Source organism: Hibiscus syriacus, unplaced genomic scaffold, assembly GCF_006381635.1.
Source record: "Hibiscus syriacus cultivar Baekdansim isolate YM2019G1 unplaced genomic scaffold, ASM638163v2 tig00110602_pilon, whole genome shotgun sequence".
Classification (NCBI taxonomy): Eukaryota; Viridiplantae; Streptophyta; class Magnoliopsida; order Malvales; family Malvaceae; genus Hibiscus; species Hibiscus syriacus.
The window spans coordinates 1,521,543-1,540,454 of record NW_024062798.1 but is presented as its reverse complement, the minus strand read 5'-3'; the positions used below and the strand labels follow the sequence as shown (position 1 = coordinate 1,540,454).

Sequence of the window (18,912 nt, the reverse complement as noted above, 5' to 3'; positions counted from 1 at the left end):
GAGGTGACGAGTTCTAATAAAAAATTATTTTCACTCGAACTCGTCACCTCGAGGTGACGAGCTCCAATAAAATATAATTTTTATTAAAAATTATCATATCGACGTAAAAAGTTTGAATAAAAAGTATTTTTATTGGAATTCATCACCTCAACATGACGAGTTCTATACACGATAGAAAAATATCGTAAATCCCAAAATAAAAGTATTTATGCCCTATTTTGCAATTTTTTTCATACTGCCCAATTGGGTCGAAAAAACCATGTTCACATCGAGTGACGAGTTCCACTTCGTTGTAGCAAATTTCGTATATCTCAAAATAAACTTTCACATGCCCTATTAGACTAATTCTTTTTTTTTGGGTTTCGGCGTATTTGGCCCAAAAAACCAAGAACGGTGTACTTGTTTGTAACCAAATTTGTGCATGCCATGTATTTTTTATCCATTAAACAATAAGAGGCTATCTTATCACATTCTTCTATTCAAATCCTACATTTGGGATGAAACGACGTCGAATTTGGGAACAACTTTGGAACTAGATGTAGGGACTTCATGTGTATTAGGAGTCTAGGAGGTGACTTCAGTTTTATATGCGGTATGAATGAAAGAAATGAACGTCACGTTGGATTGTAATTGCATAGTACGACGGTTTTCAGTTTCTGATTTTCTTCTTAACAGTCCACACAGATGATTGTTACGACATTTTTCGATATAGACTAAAGTAATCATCCCAATAACAGACGACCAATCTTAGAATGCTACATTTACCTTGATCCTCACTGCTATCTTGGAGGTTAAAGAAGCATCGATCAATCTCTAGGTCTATAACAAAGGTGGAGTATTGTTGCCTTAAAGGATATTGTAGACGGGGCAATATGCTGTAACAATGGAGTTGATGTTGTCGTGGGAGTGATTAGAAACGATTAAGGATTTTTGGATTTTCAAGAAATCTTCAAATCTACTCGGTGTTTATAATAGAGCTATGAATATTTCACGATATATTGATGTACACTTGAGAGTTATCTATAAAATGCTTATTTAAAATTTAATCTATGTATTTTAAACATACTTTACATCAAACTCGAGTTAATATATAACAAATAACACATAAATTATGTTAGATTGATAGAAGGGCATGACTGATACGAAACATATATTTATAAACTTTAGGGACCAAAATTGATAGTAGTTTGAGGATGTTTGGTGGAATTAACCCTTCTATTCATTCACGAATTACAAATTTCCTTTGCCATTGGCATTGTTACACGCAGTAAGGAGAAAAAAAACCGTTAACGCACGCGCAGTTCTGAATTTGCTGCGAGCGAATGGCAAAGCGACACGGCGGCATAAGGTCAAGGGAGAGTCACATGACAAGAAACCAGACCTAAAGTAGGTTATTTTCCGTCGGCAGATTTAGCTGGGCAAAGCTGTAGTGTGTGTGTGTGTGTGGTGGGGGGGGGGGGGGGAATAGAACCCAAAGAGAAAAAGGAGAGAAAAGAGAAACATTCTTTGATTCACAAAGAACTGTAGAAATTGAACTTAGGGTTTAGCAAATTGGGAAAAATGGGAGTTTTGACTATGGATGCTTTGCCTTTAGGGTTTAGATTCAGGCCGGCCGACGTAGAGCTCATAGATCATTACCTTAGATTGAAGATCAACGGCCGTCATTCCGAGGTTGAGGTTATCCCTGAAACTGATGTCCGCAGATGGGAGCCCTGGGATTTGCCTGGTAACTTTTTTTCCTTTTCAAACGGTTCTTTTTTGCGTTTAATTTAGTTTTAAAAGGGAGGAATTATTTGGTGTATAATCGGACTGAATCTTTGATACCTTACCGCACTCTTAGCCTAAGCGTCAGCTTCAATGGCTTTATTCCCAATAATTTAGTTCATAAGTTTTGATTCCTGCATTTTTTTTGCTATTGGAACTTTCCGGTAAAACCTAATTTTATTCATGCATTTTTATATTTGGGATGGTTTGAGTTGAATTCAGGACTGTCGGTGATAGAATCGGATGATCGGGAGTGGTTCTTCTTCTGTCCGCGTGACAGGAAGTAGCCGAATGGCCACCGGTCCAACAGAGCAACTGATAAAGGGTACTGGAAAGCTACCAGCAAGGATTGAACCATCAAGTCAAAAAAATTGCTCATCGGCATGAAGAAGACCTTGGTTTTTTACAAGGGCCGTGCTCCCAAGGGCGAACGTACTAACTGGATCATGCACGTGTATCGCCCCATGACCAAGGACCGATGGCACCGGTCCTGGCCAGGTCTTCCATTTAGTTTTCTTACTGCAAATACTATAATGACTAAACAAATTTTGCTAGCTTGTGATTGAAAAGCCAAGAAAAGGAAGTTAAGAGAAAAATGGAAAGATTATGCAACTTTTGTATTTTCTTCCTTGCAGAGTGCTTTTTTCCTGTATAAGTTGTTTCATAAACAAGAAGAGAAGAATGATGTTGGCAAGGATGATGAAGTAGAACAACCTGGAGATTCACCTCCCATGGGCCATGACAAAGTCTTCTCCTGATGATACTTCATCAGATCTTCTCCAAGATACTGTGTCGTCCGAGATGCAAGCTCAAAGGCCAGAAAACTTAATGCATGATAGTCAAGTAACAGGTGACAGCAGCTGCAATAGTCATATGACATCCGATGCAGAAGATAATGCTGTTGAAGAAACTACGGTAGAGGTGAGAAGTGGATGATTTATCTTATATTTTAGCATTGTTGCATTCATCATTATATTGTGGACTATATTGTGAATTGTGATTCTTTGATAAGAATCCATTGTCTTGTTTTTTGAACACATAATTTTTCACTTCAGGGAGACAATATGAATTTGTTTGAGCCTCATTTTGGGGAAATCGACAACAAAGTCTTCTCACCAATGAACTCACATTTTCTGGATGATCTGCCACTCTGCATGGATTCTCCTTATGCAAATGATTTCGGCCATGATCAAAACGGATAGCAGTTCCAGGATGGGACCAATGAACAAGATTTATCTTTCTCGTTATTGGATGAGGTCCTCAATAAGCATGATGACCTCTGTGTGGAGTCAAATGATCAGAAGAGCTCGTTTCCTGGAAGTGGGATGCTCTTGTCTGATAGTTTATTCATCTCACCACAAACCTTCTATCTCAAACAAAATGGCATATACAGTGATACAGACGCTAAAATGCTGCTACAACAGGTAAAGGAATAACTTGATACTAGCTTTTTATGTTACAATGTAGGTAACTGTTAGCTGTTTTTTTCTTTTGGTTTCTCCCCATTGTTTGTGCTTATTTTTTTTGCTTCTATGGCAATTTGATTTTGTTCACTGTTGGATTCTTACATCTGTTCTATATTTTTGACTTCTTTACCAGTACCAATCAGAGATTGGAGCACCCAAGTGGTTTGGTGGGCATATCGATAATAAGGAATCTGTGCAGATGCAAACTTCCTTCCAACCCAGCCGTGCTCAAACACAACTTTATGACCAAGAGTAGAATGGAAAATATTAGTGATCTTGGAAATTATTCGGTTGGCCAAGCAACTTATTCGACTGATTCTGCGGTGGGTAATATTAAATTATTAATAATTTGCAACAATTAGCCAGTATGACGAGTTATAACAATGATGCTGGTGATCTTGGTGGAATAACTGGAATGAAGAGTAGAGCGTTCCAGCCATTGCAACAATCAAATTTTGAAAAGCTTTGGAACTGGAGCTGGAATCAGGATTAGGAGCCGTGGACCTCAGCAACGACCAAATTTAGATAACACCGTAAATCAGGGCACTACACCGAGAAGAATACGCCTGCAAAAGGAACTTTCTTGTGGACCAGTGAAAGTTTCTGCAGGCTATGTTGATAGCAAAACTAGAAGTCCCAGCCCTCGTAAAGAAGTTCAATTCGCTCTAACCGAGGTAGTTTAACCAGGATAAAACTAATTTTGAGACTTGATATATTGAAGTGATTTTGTCGTGCCTTTCTTTTCATTTTGGCTAAGGTCAAGTATAATGTAGGTTTTTTATTGAAGTACATCTGAATCATTGCTTGCAATGCAGGTCACAGAAGCTGAAGCTACAGGACGGACATCTAGCTCCGATGATGAGTCAGAGAAAGAGTAGTTTAAAGATTTTGGCAACGTATTTCTTGAATATCACATTATTTACATATAACATTTTTCAAATATTTAAATATTACCTTTCAGATGTGTTATTTATATGATTGAAGATAATATCTATACGTGTGTCGCCGTCGTTAGGCTCAGTTTGTACTCGTACTCATGTAACTATGTGTTTTTGACATACACCGTGTGTGTTTATTTTTTAAAAATAGAATTAGCATAATTTTTTATATTTTACATTTCAACCTTCAAAAATTCTGAGTGATATCTACTACATCAGTAGCATGCGTTTTATATCAGAAGTGTTTTTTTTTTAAAATATGCGTCTAACATGATATTTTTTTGTTAAAAGAATATTGATATAAAATTAATTTATAATGGGTGTTAGTAAAATTAAAAATGTATTTAAGTGAAAAAACCTATATCAATAAAAATCCCAAAGGAAAAACCAATCAAATGACATCTAAATGAAATGATTTGCATTTACTTGTATATATAATGTCAAAATGTAAAAAATAAATAATTGGATGATGAATGAAGTGGGGAAAGATAAGGATAAGAGGCTTCAACCATTTCAAGGCATCCATTATCATATTAATATAATGAATACCTAAAGCACAACCCTTTGACAACAATTCATGTGGGCGCATCTTCATCCTCCAGGTGGAGGAAACTCCCCAACCCGCCGCCGCCACCACAACACACTTAGCTTCTAAAACAGTTGCTGCCTCCCCCCCCCCCCCTATAAACACAATTCCCTCCACTCTATTTACAGGCCCAATTTTTTTTTTTTGCTAGCACAACACCCACCCGAAGTGATGATTCTGGTGGCAGTAGTGGCGGAGCTGATGGAGGAGTACACGGCGGTGTTGGCTAGACTTCTGCACCATTTGTTCCATGTAGCTCCTTTCCCGAGGCGAATCCGTTTCCTCATAACTCGCAGCCTTCCTTTTGCTTCTTCTTCTTCCTCCTCTGGTTGAAGAGACTTGAACTCCCCTGTTGTTTGTTTCTGTTTTTTTTTTCTTTCTGGGGTTATGGATATGGTTTCGGTTCATGTGTATATTGTGATCGTTCATGTAATATAATTTTCGTTTTGGGAATTCAAATATTTTGCATCTTTCTCGGTTTTAATATTCAGTTGGAGATGTTCAAGACTGCAGCTATGAAGCATTCAATGATGCATCCTAAATCTATTCCCACTCTTCAATTATCCTATTTTACTTGAATAAACACTCATTTCTTCATTTGATTTATATATTTTTTTTTGTAAAAAAAAATCATCATTTTAATTTAAATAAAAACTCACCCTTCTATTTTTAAGTTATAAAAACACACCATTAATATTATAGACATAATAATCTGTCTTATTATTCTATTTCACCTAATCTCAACTTTCTTATGCTATGTTTATAATATGTTATTATATATTTTATTTTATTTTTGATAGATAGTCATTAATTTTATTAAAAATAAAAATATCTAAAATTATAATGAATATTTATAAGTATAATCGCAAATATAAAATATAATTATGACATTTTTCTATTACTTGAGACAAAAATTAGACACATAGATCACAACATAAGGATCAAAGAAGAAAAAAGTTAAAACATATATCCAAAAAGCTCGAATAAAATAAAGATACGAATAAATATGATTGTATCGGTAAACAAACCATAAAAGAGGATGAAACTACTGAAAGACCACCGACAAATCGCAAATCAGAGTCAAGCGACGTAAGAAAACTATCTATAAACGTAAAATGCGTATTCAAATCAATTTGAGGGTCTAAAGTAGGAAAAATCATCATGATAATAAATAAGCACCATCTTGATTAGTCGTGGCGATGTCAAATTCAACCCTGAGAAAAAAAGATAAACAAAAACGACAAAATATCGTAAGTTACCAAAAAGCAGAGAAAAACATACCACAAAAACAGAGATAAACATGTCATAAAGACAGAAAACATGTTACAATAATATACTTATTCTTATTTAAAAAACCTAAAAAAATAAAGAAAAAAGATAATTGGTACGCGGCAATCAATATTAAAATTGGTGTCACCGCTAGTTAAACAAAATTAAAAAAGAAAATATTGGATTGATTAATAAAATTGACACAAGTTGTAAAGAAGAAAAAAAGAAAAAAGAGAAGAAGAAAACGACTAGATTTTTTTAAAAATATATAATATTTTATTATAATATATAAATTTAGATTTCATTAATGTTAGGGATGTTAGGGGTGTGCAAAAATATCCGACCCGATTAATCTGAATCGAACCTAAAAAAAAGGTAATTTTCTAAAAATATTTACCAGGCTGGGGCAGGTATCGACCCGACATTTCTCAGGTCGGGCCCGGGTCACAAATTTGAATTTTTTCGGGTACTCGGTTACCCGTGTACCCGGTTAGTGAGTTTTTATATATAAAATAATATTATATTATTATATATTTAATTACTATTAATATATTTTATATATTAAATATTATTATATTATTAATTATTAATAATATTCTAGTATTATATATTTAATTATTAATAATATTATATATACATTTAATTTTGTGTGCGTTTTTTAATTAATAATTTGAAAAAATGGGTATTTAGGTATCCATCATTTTGGGTAACCGGATTTGCACACCCCTAATTAATATACTAATTGAGGATTTATAATTTGAATTCTAAATTGAATGGGAATTAAAAATTTAATAATAACATAAATATTTTATGATCAGTTGAGATTTTTATCTAGCTTATTTTATTTAGTAGAAATGATTGGGACGGGACCAACCCATGCTAGGTTTTTTTTCCACTTCATAAAAATCTGAAAGGATAAGCCTAGGAAGCATGGACCACTCATCACCGCCTTTTTTTCAAATTATCATTGCGTGTTTGGTTTACGTCATATTAGATTATAGGAAAAATTGAATGTCATTCTTATGTTTAGTTGGTCAGTAATTTTATTTTTCGATAATCTTTTATTACTAACAGTAGTATTTTGAAGATATATTATCGAAAATGTAAATATCTCATTCTTTTAGGTATTGTTGGATTATCAATGTTTTGGATTAAAATACACTTAATTTTTTTTAAAAATATCCTTATTATGTCGTTAAAAAAATTCTACGAAGGTTAAATTACAAATTTATCCTTAAACTATTTTAAATTTACAAAAAATTCATAATTAGAATTTTATATGAAGTTCAGGTTAAAATAAAATTTTACCATTTCATTAAACCTATTTATCTTTTTAATTTTGTAAAAAAAATTATATAAATTTTATGAATTTAAAATTTTAAAAAAAATATATAAACTAATTATAGTAAAATTCAACTTGTTAAAAAAATAAATATATAATAAGGACAATTTTGTAAAATATACATTTCAATAATCTTTTATTTCTTTAACCAAACATTGTAATCTTACATTCTTGCTAAACGAACCAAACACAAAATACAACATTCTCAATAATCTTATTCCCGTTGGTAATCTTATTCCCACTAGTAATCTTACATTCCGTGAACTAAACGCGCCCTTAGAGATATAATGGGTAACCTACTACTAATTATTGCTTTTATTTTTAGTTTTACTAGTTAAACTGTTTTTTAAAATTATATTTAACATCATATTTTAATTTTATTTTAATTACTCGTTATTAAAAATATCATAGAGGTGATGATTTAACATTTTTTATTTCTTTTCAATAATGTTGTGATATTATATAATTACGATACATTGATGATGCTGTTAATTTTTTAATAGAGGATTATCAAAATAAAATTAAAATTAAATATTTAATATAATTTAAAAACAATTAAATGAATAAAATAAAATAAAATTTGTAATTGAAATATTAAAAATGTAGTTTACCTGAGATAATTTTATGGGGTCCAAATATTTTTGAATTTATACGACATATAGATACGGTGTTGGAGCTACAGATTAGTGAGGCAGTGCACGTTTTCACCCTAAAATTCGAATTTTCTTTGATTAATTATTTTTTTCTGATGGCGTCCACCCTGAAATCTGAGTTTTCTTCGATTAGTTACTTATTTTACGGACGATGTCCATCCTTAAATTTTAATTGTATCCATGCCATTTAAAAATTTTATATTATTAATATATATGTGGTCATCTTAAAAAAATATTTATGGACCGATTGAATAGATATACACAAGAACCAAAATGGACTTGAGATTTTTAATTTGGGATATTTTTGTGTGATTGAAAATGAGGGTTAAGGTCTAAGAAATAATAGATAAGGCGGGGTGGAGTGTTCATGTTTCTATGTTGATGTGCAAAGAAACCTTAGATGTCAACGTCTTTGTCAACTTAACAAATGGATTCCCTGTTCCTTGATTTTCTTATCATTATTTCGTTTTCACAACTCTAAATTATAGGCAAATTGTTTATATGTATATTCTGATGAAGTTGTTTATCATGTTAGATAATATAAAATTCTTTTAGTTTTGTATAGATTTAGGATCGTTGGATGAGTGAAAATATATGTCTGAGATTGACGGCTGGAAATGTGAATATATTTACTGAAAAAAATAAAGAGTCAATCTCATACATCTATTTTCACTCATCAAATGATCCTATATCTATGTAAAACTAAAGAGTTTTACATTGTGTAAATTGATCCTAATCCATATAAAAAATTTAAAATAAGTATAATTTAATAAAATAAATAATTAATAGAAAAATTCAAAATTTTAAAATGCAAAAATATACCCCTTAAAGGTAAAAAAATAATTTAATTTTTCTAAAATACTATAAAGTAATAAATTAATATAATAATAAAATTATACTTTTATTTTTTTTACAGTGTGATTTTTTTATGTTGATATCATTTTGATTGTTTTCTGCGTACGAAGTAGACTAGCTTTGTACCTAATGTTATCAACCCCAAAACAAATCCCATTGATGCAAGGTGGTTTCTATTGGAAAAATTATGATCAATTGGGTATTTTGAGGCATGTATTTTAAAGGCAAAATCGTAAATTTGAATAATGAATTTACTTATTCATATTATACTTCATGAGATATTTACAATGGTATTTTATATGTTCAAAACAGACGAGTGATGAATGAGAAATTGATGCTCAAAGTATGGTACATGTGAATTGTGTTGTGTAAGAAAAATGAGAAAATTTATATCCCACATCGGTATGATCATGAGAATGATTTATATATACTAACCCACTTGCTAATTATTGAATAGTTGAGATTGAAATTGAAATTGAAATTGTATCTTGTATGTAGGTGTAAGTAGTTGCGAATCTTGAAACTTAAGAATGAGAGTATAAAATTTTAATATTTTTTTCTTAAAAATAATGAGTATGCATAATTTCCCCCCATTTTCCTTAACATATTAAACTAAATCTCACATTTTCCCCTAAATAATGGGATGCACTTGACCCCTTAGGGGGTTTAGTGCATCCGCCCCTAGACGTAAAGGTGCAAATCCAAGCTTATTGAACCCATTGAGGATGGGGATGCACTCACCCAACATTGGGTGAAGCGAGTGTCTAGACTAGTTTGAATATCACGATGTCTTGTAATTCACAAATAAACTATTAGGAATGGTTGAAGATATGTCTTAAGAAACTGGATAACTACCTGAACTAGTTTTCAGTTTGTTATTTTATTTATATTTGGATTTTTTATTTTAGGGTAAACTATACCAGTGACCACCCAATTACAGTCTCTTTTTATTTTAACCATCATTTTCGAATTCTTGTCAATCAGACCACCCAACAATTTAAATGCATTCAATCAGACTACTAGCAGTTAACAGTTAACGGAAGTGTTGATGTGACAATTAATAAAAATTGATCTAATTATACATTTAGTCCTTATTACTTATGGATTCTATCAAATTGATCATAATTTTAAATTAATTCAATTATTTAATACTCCAATCATGTGAAGACATGTGTCACAACATTATTAGATGGTTTTTCAAATTATTTTTAATATTTTAATTAAATAATATTTTCACCAATCATGTAGTGACACATGTCACCACCTAGTTAAAGGGAAACGAATCAAATAGAAGAAAAGCGCTAGGAGAATCAAACCATGGACCTAGTCAATATGAAACAAAGCCTCAACCACTACAACTAACCACATATTTGTTATTTAAGTTGCAATTTTTTTGTGTATTATGTTTTATATTATGGCAGAAAAAATGAAAATAAAAAGTTATTGATTGGATTTGAATAAAGGACAGGGGCAGGTGGGGGCAGTTGTCTCTCATAAAAATCTAAAATTATCATATATTTTAGATTTTTTCTATGTATTTTCTATTTAATATATGTTTTTAGCCCCCTAAAAATTTTATTCACCCCTTTAAAATTTTATAAGTTCAAGTTCGCCTTAACTACCAAAATAAATCTTGCGTCTGTCCCTGATTCGAACATGAAATTTTAAATATATAGTCATTTATAAAAATTATGAAAATATGAAAAAATAATTTATATATTTAATTTGTGTTTGTAACATGGATTCGTTAAATAAAATTTTAATATAATTTAATTTTTTAAAATATATATATACATATATAATAATTGAAAAATAATTATGAAAAATAAAAGGAAAATAATTTAATTTAAAAAATAAAAATTTTAAAGTTGTACTTTTAATAGATATTAACAATATATAAATAATAGTGTAAGTGTTTTTTTAAATGTTTGATTTATTTTGGTAGTTAAGGTGCACCCACTCCAAGCTAAAATTTCATGTTGGATTTCAATAGTTTTTTATTTTCATTTTTTCTGCCATAATATATAAAACATTTATAATTTAAGTAGCAAATATGTGGTTAGTTGTAGTGGTTGAGGTGTTGTTTCATATACACAAGGTCCATGGTTTGATTCTCTCTGGCGCCTAGATGTCACATGCCTTTTAAAATGTTTAATAAATAAATATACTTCTACTATAACATGTGTCAAAACCCATATTAAAACAATATGAACTCTTTTACACGTATACATGCCAACTAGAAATTTAAAACAACAATAGTATGTCATTACTGATACCAATAAGTAATCTTCGATGATTGATGCCAAGCTCAACTCCTTGCTCTACTTGCTCCTTTTACCTATGCGTGAAAATCATCACATGCTAAGTATACACTTAGTGAGGCATAAGAAGAGTGAGTAAAACATATTAAAACATAAGTAAGCCATAAAAGATCAAAATACGAATTAAATCGTATAAAATATATTTAAACGCATAAAACTAACTTGATAAGCCAAATTTCCGTCACATAACCTGCGAAACATTATTTCATATGCATAACATACTTATCAATCAATCTATTCAAAAATATCCATTCACAACCCAATGTATGACAGATGAAAAAGCATGGTACATAAATTGCACATAAGTGTTAAACGAAAGTATATGTATTGTAATAACAACACTATGCTAATATATCGAAATGGTAATTCACAAACTCATTATGAACACCATCAATGCACACATAGTACCATGGTACACAAAGTACTACTCGAAGTACACAAAGTACTGGTACGAAAATGTAATAATGCATTAAACAAAATCAACCGATAACCATCATACTCAAAGTATGTCGAAATGCACCTATGACTCTCAATGCACATACAATAGGCTATTATGTCCCAAAATACAAATTAAACATTTATTCTGAAACACCAATAGATGTTAAATAGAATAAGATACATCCAATTATTTTAGGGCAGTTCCTACCCTAAAATCCTTTAATAAAATCATTTTCATAAACTTTATGAAAATACTTCAGAATACGTTAAAAACATGCTTAGTAAAAACACTCAAGGTTGACTCATCGTAAGTCGTCCTCATATCATATAAGTACATATTAAATACACTCACTTTAACACTATTTATAAAAGTCAAAATATAAGCCTCACTAAGCTTTAAGCTTGATCCTCTGTTTTAAATTCACTTCTATTAAGAAGTTCATTACAATTTTGTATTCTGGCAGTTTGCATTACCTTTAAAGAAATATTATTCTATATTAATCTACTCACTCAAAAATTATTCTATTTATACCAATGGAAACTAGACTTGAATAAAAATTGAACCATATAAGGAACTTCTTCGAGTTCAATTTGTACAATTTATAGTGAATTTTCAAATTTGATTTACAGAAGTTGTTTTGAGCAGAATATGCCACCCTGTTTTTTGACATTTCCTCGATTAAAAATTCATATATTTTTGTATACTCCTCGAAATCAGTTTACGTTTGTTCTAAACAAAACTAGACTGATATACGAATTTAAAGGTATAATATTCATCCTCTAATAATTTCTTTAGAATTTATGGTGATTTTCTAAATTTACTGTTCAGAACAAAATTTCTAGGCGTGTTTCACCAACTTGCATTTTCAACTTATTTACTAATTCTATTATATCACCAAATGAACATGCATGTTTGAACCAAAAATCACATAACATTTAGGAATCACTTTTGACCATTTTGACAATGTCACTGGCTCATTGCAAGCCAATGTTTGTACTATAGCATAAATACGAATTGAATATGCATTCACCTGGCGTCCTTAGCTTGCAAACCTTCCTTAGAAATTCACATTCATCCTTAACTCTAATTTTGTTCGATCTTGAATTCAATCATAATCTAAATGAACATCATTATAAAACATAAATATTTCAAACAACATTTTAGAAACTCACTAACATAGGCCCACAATGGAAAATAAATTCCTAAAAATATTTCGATGCTCATTCGATACAATTTCCATGTTACAACATAAATGTTGACTATCACATTAAGCTGACCATTCTAACTCCTTTTTATCCAGTATATCCAAACTTCACATAACACTTTCATTTAAGTTCCAAACTTTTCCATATTTATGATTTTATCCTCAACTTTTCTCAACTTCCCAAAATGACCCAATTTCACATTTTAACATCAATTTCAACAATCTAACATAAATATCCAGCATAGTACAACAACAACTATTTAATAATTACACATTAACCCCATAACTTGTCATAATTATTAAATAGGTCCCCTAACTTTCACAAAATTATAAATTGGCTCAAATAATTTTCTAAAGCTTGTAGAACCTTCCGAATATCATTTCTAAGCTTAGGGAAATTTTTCACAAAATTTTCCCTAGTTTCTTTCTTAGGGAAGAACACTTTAGGAGTTAGGGTTTTAAGGTTTTCACTTGATTCGAGCATGAGATCAACCTCGATTCAACATTTCAAGACTTCTACAATCAAACCCCTAACTTAATTTCATCAAATCACAATCTTTCTCCAAATTTAGGGTTAGGCTGAAATCAACATGATCTTGAATATTCTTGTGTAAGTGTTTTTAATCATCAATCAAGCTTGTAATTGATTATACAACCTCAATAACATCAAAATCCATCATCATTTCTTAAAACTCTAACATGAACATAAACCCTAAAATTTGGGATCTTTAAAAACATGCAAGATTAGAATGCAATAATGGTACCAAATGATAGTGTTTTCCGAATAGAACAATTTTATATTTCACAGCTTGATCCAAAATCCAAAGGAAATTGCTTGAAAATGCAAAAATAAAATTTCTCACCTTATTCCATGAAGCTCATTGCTAAGGGACTGAAAAACACCCAACTTTCATGAAATTTCTCCTTAATTTCATGTTACTTTATTGTGTATTTAAGCTTAAATGAATTTAAAATTCATTTAATTGAGAAATGACAATTTTACCATTAATGAACCCTTATATTTACATCCATACCAAGCCACGTAACACTTATCATCTTTATAAAGTCAAAGTTGAACCAAAATTCTTTCACTTTACAACTTTGTCCATGCAATCTTTCCAAAATTTCAATCTTGTCATTTTTCATCCAACGGTCCAAAATGAACATGGAGATAAATTCTCAAATCTAATGGTCCATATTATTTTCTATAATTTTAACATGTGAAAATAAAATATTTTAAGTTTAATTTGATAACCTTAAAATTTTTTCAGAATTTCTATTCGATCCGATTTATCGAATTTTTATCGGACTTTAACACTTTGTAGCTTTTAACATAATTTTCGAATCAAGAATCTGATTTTTACCCGAACGTCATTCTTGGGGGTGAACTATTCATTTACGATACAAAATACATAAAATTTGAAAATTAAACTTTTGGTCCCTAAGCTTTTGGAAAATTACCTTTTTGGTCCTTAAACTTTTCTAATCTTTTTACTTTGGCCACCAAATTTTCAAATTTTACATTTTGATCACTAATCAAAGTTTGGGGGTATTACAACACATATCACCTTTGACAATTGTCATCATGTAATTGGAGGATATACTATATTGAATTAATTTAAAATTATGACTAATTTGAGAAAATTCATAATTTGTAAGGACTAAATGTATAATTAGACCAATTTTTTAACTGCCATGTCAACACTTCCGTCAACTGTTAAGGCTAGTGTCCTGATTGAATGCATTTAAATAGTTGGGTAATCTGATTAACAAGAATTCAAAAATGGTAGTCAAAATGAAAATGAGCTATAGTTGGGTGGTCAATGGTATAGTTTACCCTTTATTTTAAATTATACTATTTATTTATTAATAAAATATTTCTTTATTTTATTTTTCGTCTCGAATTATTTACTCGTAACAGTAGAAGTGATTAAGGATTAGAAGGACCAGAATTGTTAAAATGGATGGCGTTGCCTCCTCGGATATCAGAATCATTCAATTGATGTTTCCCAAGCAAAGCTCAACCAATTGCATCACTATTGATGCTTACTCGTGTTGGAACTTGAAGCTCTTGAGGTGTGTTGGAAACACTTCGTTCCATGGCATATATTCAAAGCCTGCCAAGTTTTTGGGGTAAAGTTGTGTTGAAAACTTATACGTAATAGTGCTGCGGAAGAGACAATCCATAAGTAACATGGGAGGTCCCCCATGCAAGCCATGAAAAACAGGGCAAAATATATGTTTTAATTATATGCATCGGAATTTTTTTAATAGTATGAGATAAATACAAGATAGTATTAGTTCATAATCTTTTTAACCGTTAATAATGCATACACACTCTAAACCAAAACCTCGAAAGAGAACAACTCTCTCTTTAACCTAATCAATGTGTTCAGATATCATAATCCTCTCTCTCAAAGTGTTGAGACTGTCGGAACTAATTATTGTTAGGGCCTGAATTAAACCTATACAAAGAAGATGGTTCATCTTTTTTTAAAGAGTATCAGATTACTCTGATATCAGCAAGAGATTGTCTCTTTCATCAGTTTCTCTTCCTTGGGTACTTCAGCTTATATATGTTATAAACTTGATTTGAGGCAGAATTGTGATCCCAAATTTTCAATGGCAACCCTAATAGGAAGAGCATTTGGGTCTATTATATCTGTTATTTCCCAGTGTTTGTTGGGTTACCGAGACAACAAAAAGGGGGTCGGCAACAATATTCATCACCACAACAAGACTAATAAGGGCCAACCACTTTCTTTGCAGGTTCCCTTTCATCCACCTCCAACAAGTATATGTATACATATTGGTTTTTTGATCCATCTTAAGTTATTGTATTGTTTGATAAGACTTTTTGACAGACACACGTGACACATTAGAATCAAATCTACCGTCACCCGATTGTATCCTCTTAATCTATTAGTTTATGGGTAGCCATCATATCTATACACTTGACAGACATACTAAAAACTCACTATAAAATCTCTGAGTATGATTGAGAGACGAGATGCGATCTTAATAAAATCATCTCTCTTATTCTCTTTTGTTCTACCTTTTATGAAGACAAAATATTTTAATACGATCAAGGATCAATTCCTTACCAATTACAACTCTTCACTCAAACTACAAAAGAAATAACCATCAATAACCTTAAAAAACTTAGTGTATCCCATCAACCATCTCCAACATACCAAACTTGCCTTTCTATTTTAATGATTTTCATACGATAAAATGAGTATTATCTTGCGTCGGTTTAATCTTGAACTATTCATGGTTTTTATATTAAAGTAATCTTTAAAATCTATGCCAATTTCCAATTAACTTTAGATTGGATGCTCAAAGATATTCAAGATGGGTTAGGTTAGATTTTCAACAATTTACACATTTAGTACATAATATTTTTAAAAAAGAACTTCATGATATATGAACGAGGATGAATACATAATTTTATGTTAAGAGGTGTGAATTTAAGAAGCTATATTAAAATTTTAGGAGATGTGAAATTAGATCATCAATAGAAAATATAAAAAAATATTAAAATTATATGATGAATTGCAATTTTAGGGATGCAATCGTACCCCTTAGTCTATCCCTATACACAAACTATGTAAATTAAAATTAAAATTAAATTTTACATAATCTATTTATTTGAATCCTAAACTTAAATTCTAGACCCTAAATTCTAAGAACCCTACAATCTTGATCCTATATACTTAAGTTTTTGCAAGAATCATTGCCTTTTGAGTTAAATATACCAACATAATAATCTTGTGTTAGTTAAATATTTAGTCATTTGAACCACTATGTAAAGGCAGTGTTCTAGGATAAGCTCCAACATCATTTTTTTTGGTCTTACTCTCAATAATATTATGATTAGAATTAAATTAAAATATTAAAGTTTCATAAAAATAATTAAATAAATTAATCGAATTAAATTTCAGATTCTTTTGTATCAATTTTATTTGAGAATCAACAGACAACTAGAGTTTAATACTATTAAGACCCAACATGGTATTTCTTAGTGCCATGGGTTTCCTATAATTGGATGGAGCACAAAGGGTCTTAAAAAGAAGGAACAAAAGAATAATAAGATAGCACAATTTTGTTATAAAAATTGTTATAATATTGGAACGATTATTGATAAATAAATAAATAAATATGATAAAAAATAAAGAACACCAAGATTTTCTACGTAAATCCAAAAGTAAAAAACAACGGGTAGAGAATAATAATTTCACTAATATGAAAGAAATAAAATACAAGAGGATTTTGGAAGAAGAAGAACTTGATATTTAACCCTTTACCCTTAGTATCTATTTATAAGGATAAATATTTTATTACAAAGTCAAACTAAGTAGAAATCTACTTTTAATCAAATTAGAATTTTTACTTTTTCAAATTTAAATATTAATTAATTTGTATCACTTCGAATTCGGTTAAACTCTACCAAAAATATTGTGCATCCATGACTTCAAAATCACAACTTGATCTCTCTTTTCACACAGTGGAGCTCAAAGTCAGGATGTGCTGCATTGGTTGTGAGAGAGCAGTCAAAAGAGGCCTTTACAAGCTTAGAGGTACATATATGAACTCGTAATTTTCTATCTCGTCTCTCGACATAAATTTTAGTTTCATCTGTTAATATATCATTAGGTATAAATTCGTTAGAAGTTGACCAAAAGTTAGAGCAAGTGATCATCGTCGGACATGTCGATCGTCACAAGGTGTTGAAACGAGTGAGGAGGTCGGGGAAAAGGGCCGAGTTCTGGCCCTACTCCGATGTGCCGTTGTACTTCACCTCCATGGGCGACTACTTTAGAGACACGAGGAACGAGTTCAAAGAGAGTTACAATTATTACAAATCCATGCATCGTGGAGACGACAACGTCAGTAACATGTTCAAATATGACAATGTCAATGCCATCTGCTGCCTCATGTAGATACTTGGAATTAAAACAATATAGTACAAATCCATTTTGATAATGTAAATATTATTCGCGTTCATGTAATACTTATTATATGCATTGTATATATAAATATTTATACTTAAATATACGATAATATGGTATTTCAAAGAACCTTTAAATACACAGTTTTTAAAACATTGTTTACAGGGCTGTAAATTAATAGAACGTCCCGTGAATTGTTTATGAATCTTTCATATAATATCCGTTTATGTTTGTTTATTAAGTTAAATAAATGAGTATAAACAAATTTTTCATGTTTATTTACTAAACGAAGAAACATTAGCAGAGGTATGTTTGGTTCGCTTATATTAACTAAAAGCTCGTTTAAAAGTTCCTTTATTGCTAGTTTATAAGCTTGTTTATCACGTTCTCATTTTCTTTTAATTTTTTACATTTAAAATATTAACGAAGGTGGGGTGAAATTGAACGTATGATGAACTTTGGAGTTTAAACAATGGAGCCTTAAGAGTTTAAAGACTAATGATGTAATTTATTCATTTTCTTTGACTTGAAAATGTAAGGATAAAAAGAGAGTGTTGATTGCTTAGAGAACTCAAACCATATAAACAAATATGTAGGTGAATTTTAAAGGAATATGTTCATGAATGCTAAACAAATCAAATGCATATATCTTAAAAAAATGAAGATATTAAAAAATTAAACACACAAATCGAATATAAACACTTTTAAAAATTAATAAACACAAATATAAATTTATTTGATTTATTTGGTCTCTTATTTATTGCTTTGCATTAATGCAAAGATGTAGGTCGAAGGATACGTCATTTATCGCATTATTAGACTGAAATAGTCAACCTCATTTATAAAAGCTTAATTACCAATTTTACAATGGGTAAATACGCGTATGATCCCTGACTATAAGGTCATGTTTTGTTGAGTCTCTTGACTATTAAAAGTTACATAATGGTCTCTCGATTATAAGATGTTTTGTCGAATTCCTTGACTATTAAAAGTTATAAAATAGTCATTTTGAGTACTCATATGTTACAAACTCATTATTTTTCATTAAAAATTGATGGTATCTGCGTTGGACATTAACATGCTAACTAAGATATGATAAAATCATATTTTAATGATGTATACT

General features: G+C 30.5%; 1 protein-coding gene and 1 pseudogene across 1 annotated transcript; both read left to right on the top strand.

Annotated features, from left to right (window-relative positions):
• Positions 1-1,436: 1,436 nt before the first annotated feature.
• LOC120135050 lies at positions 1,437-15,596 on the top strand (annotated as a pseudogene).
• On the top strand, positions 15,339-17,780 carry LOC120135054 (heavy metal-associated isoprenylated plant protein 30-like). The gene is made up of 3 exons (XM_039151416.1): positions 15,339-15,606; positions 17,342-17,417; positions 17,494-17,780. The coding sequence occupies exons 1-3, from the start codon at positions 15,460-15,462 to the stop codon at positions 17,778-17,780; spliced, it is 510 nt and encodes a 169-aa protein (XP_039007347.1). The 5' UTR covers positions 15,339-15,459.
• Positions 17,781-18,912: the final 1,132 nt, after the last annotated feature.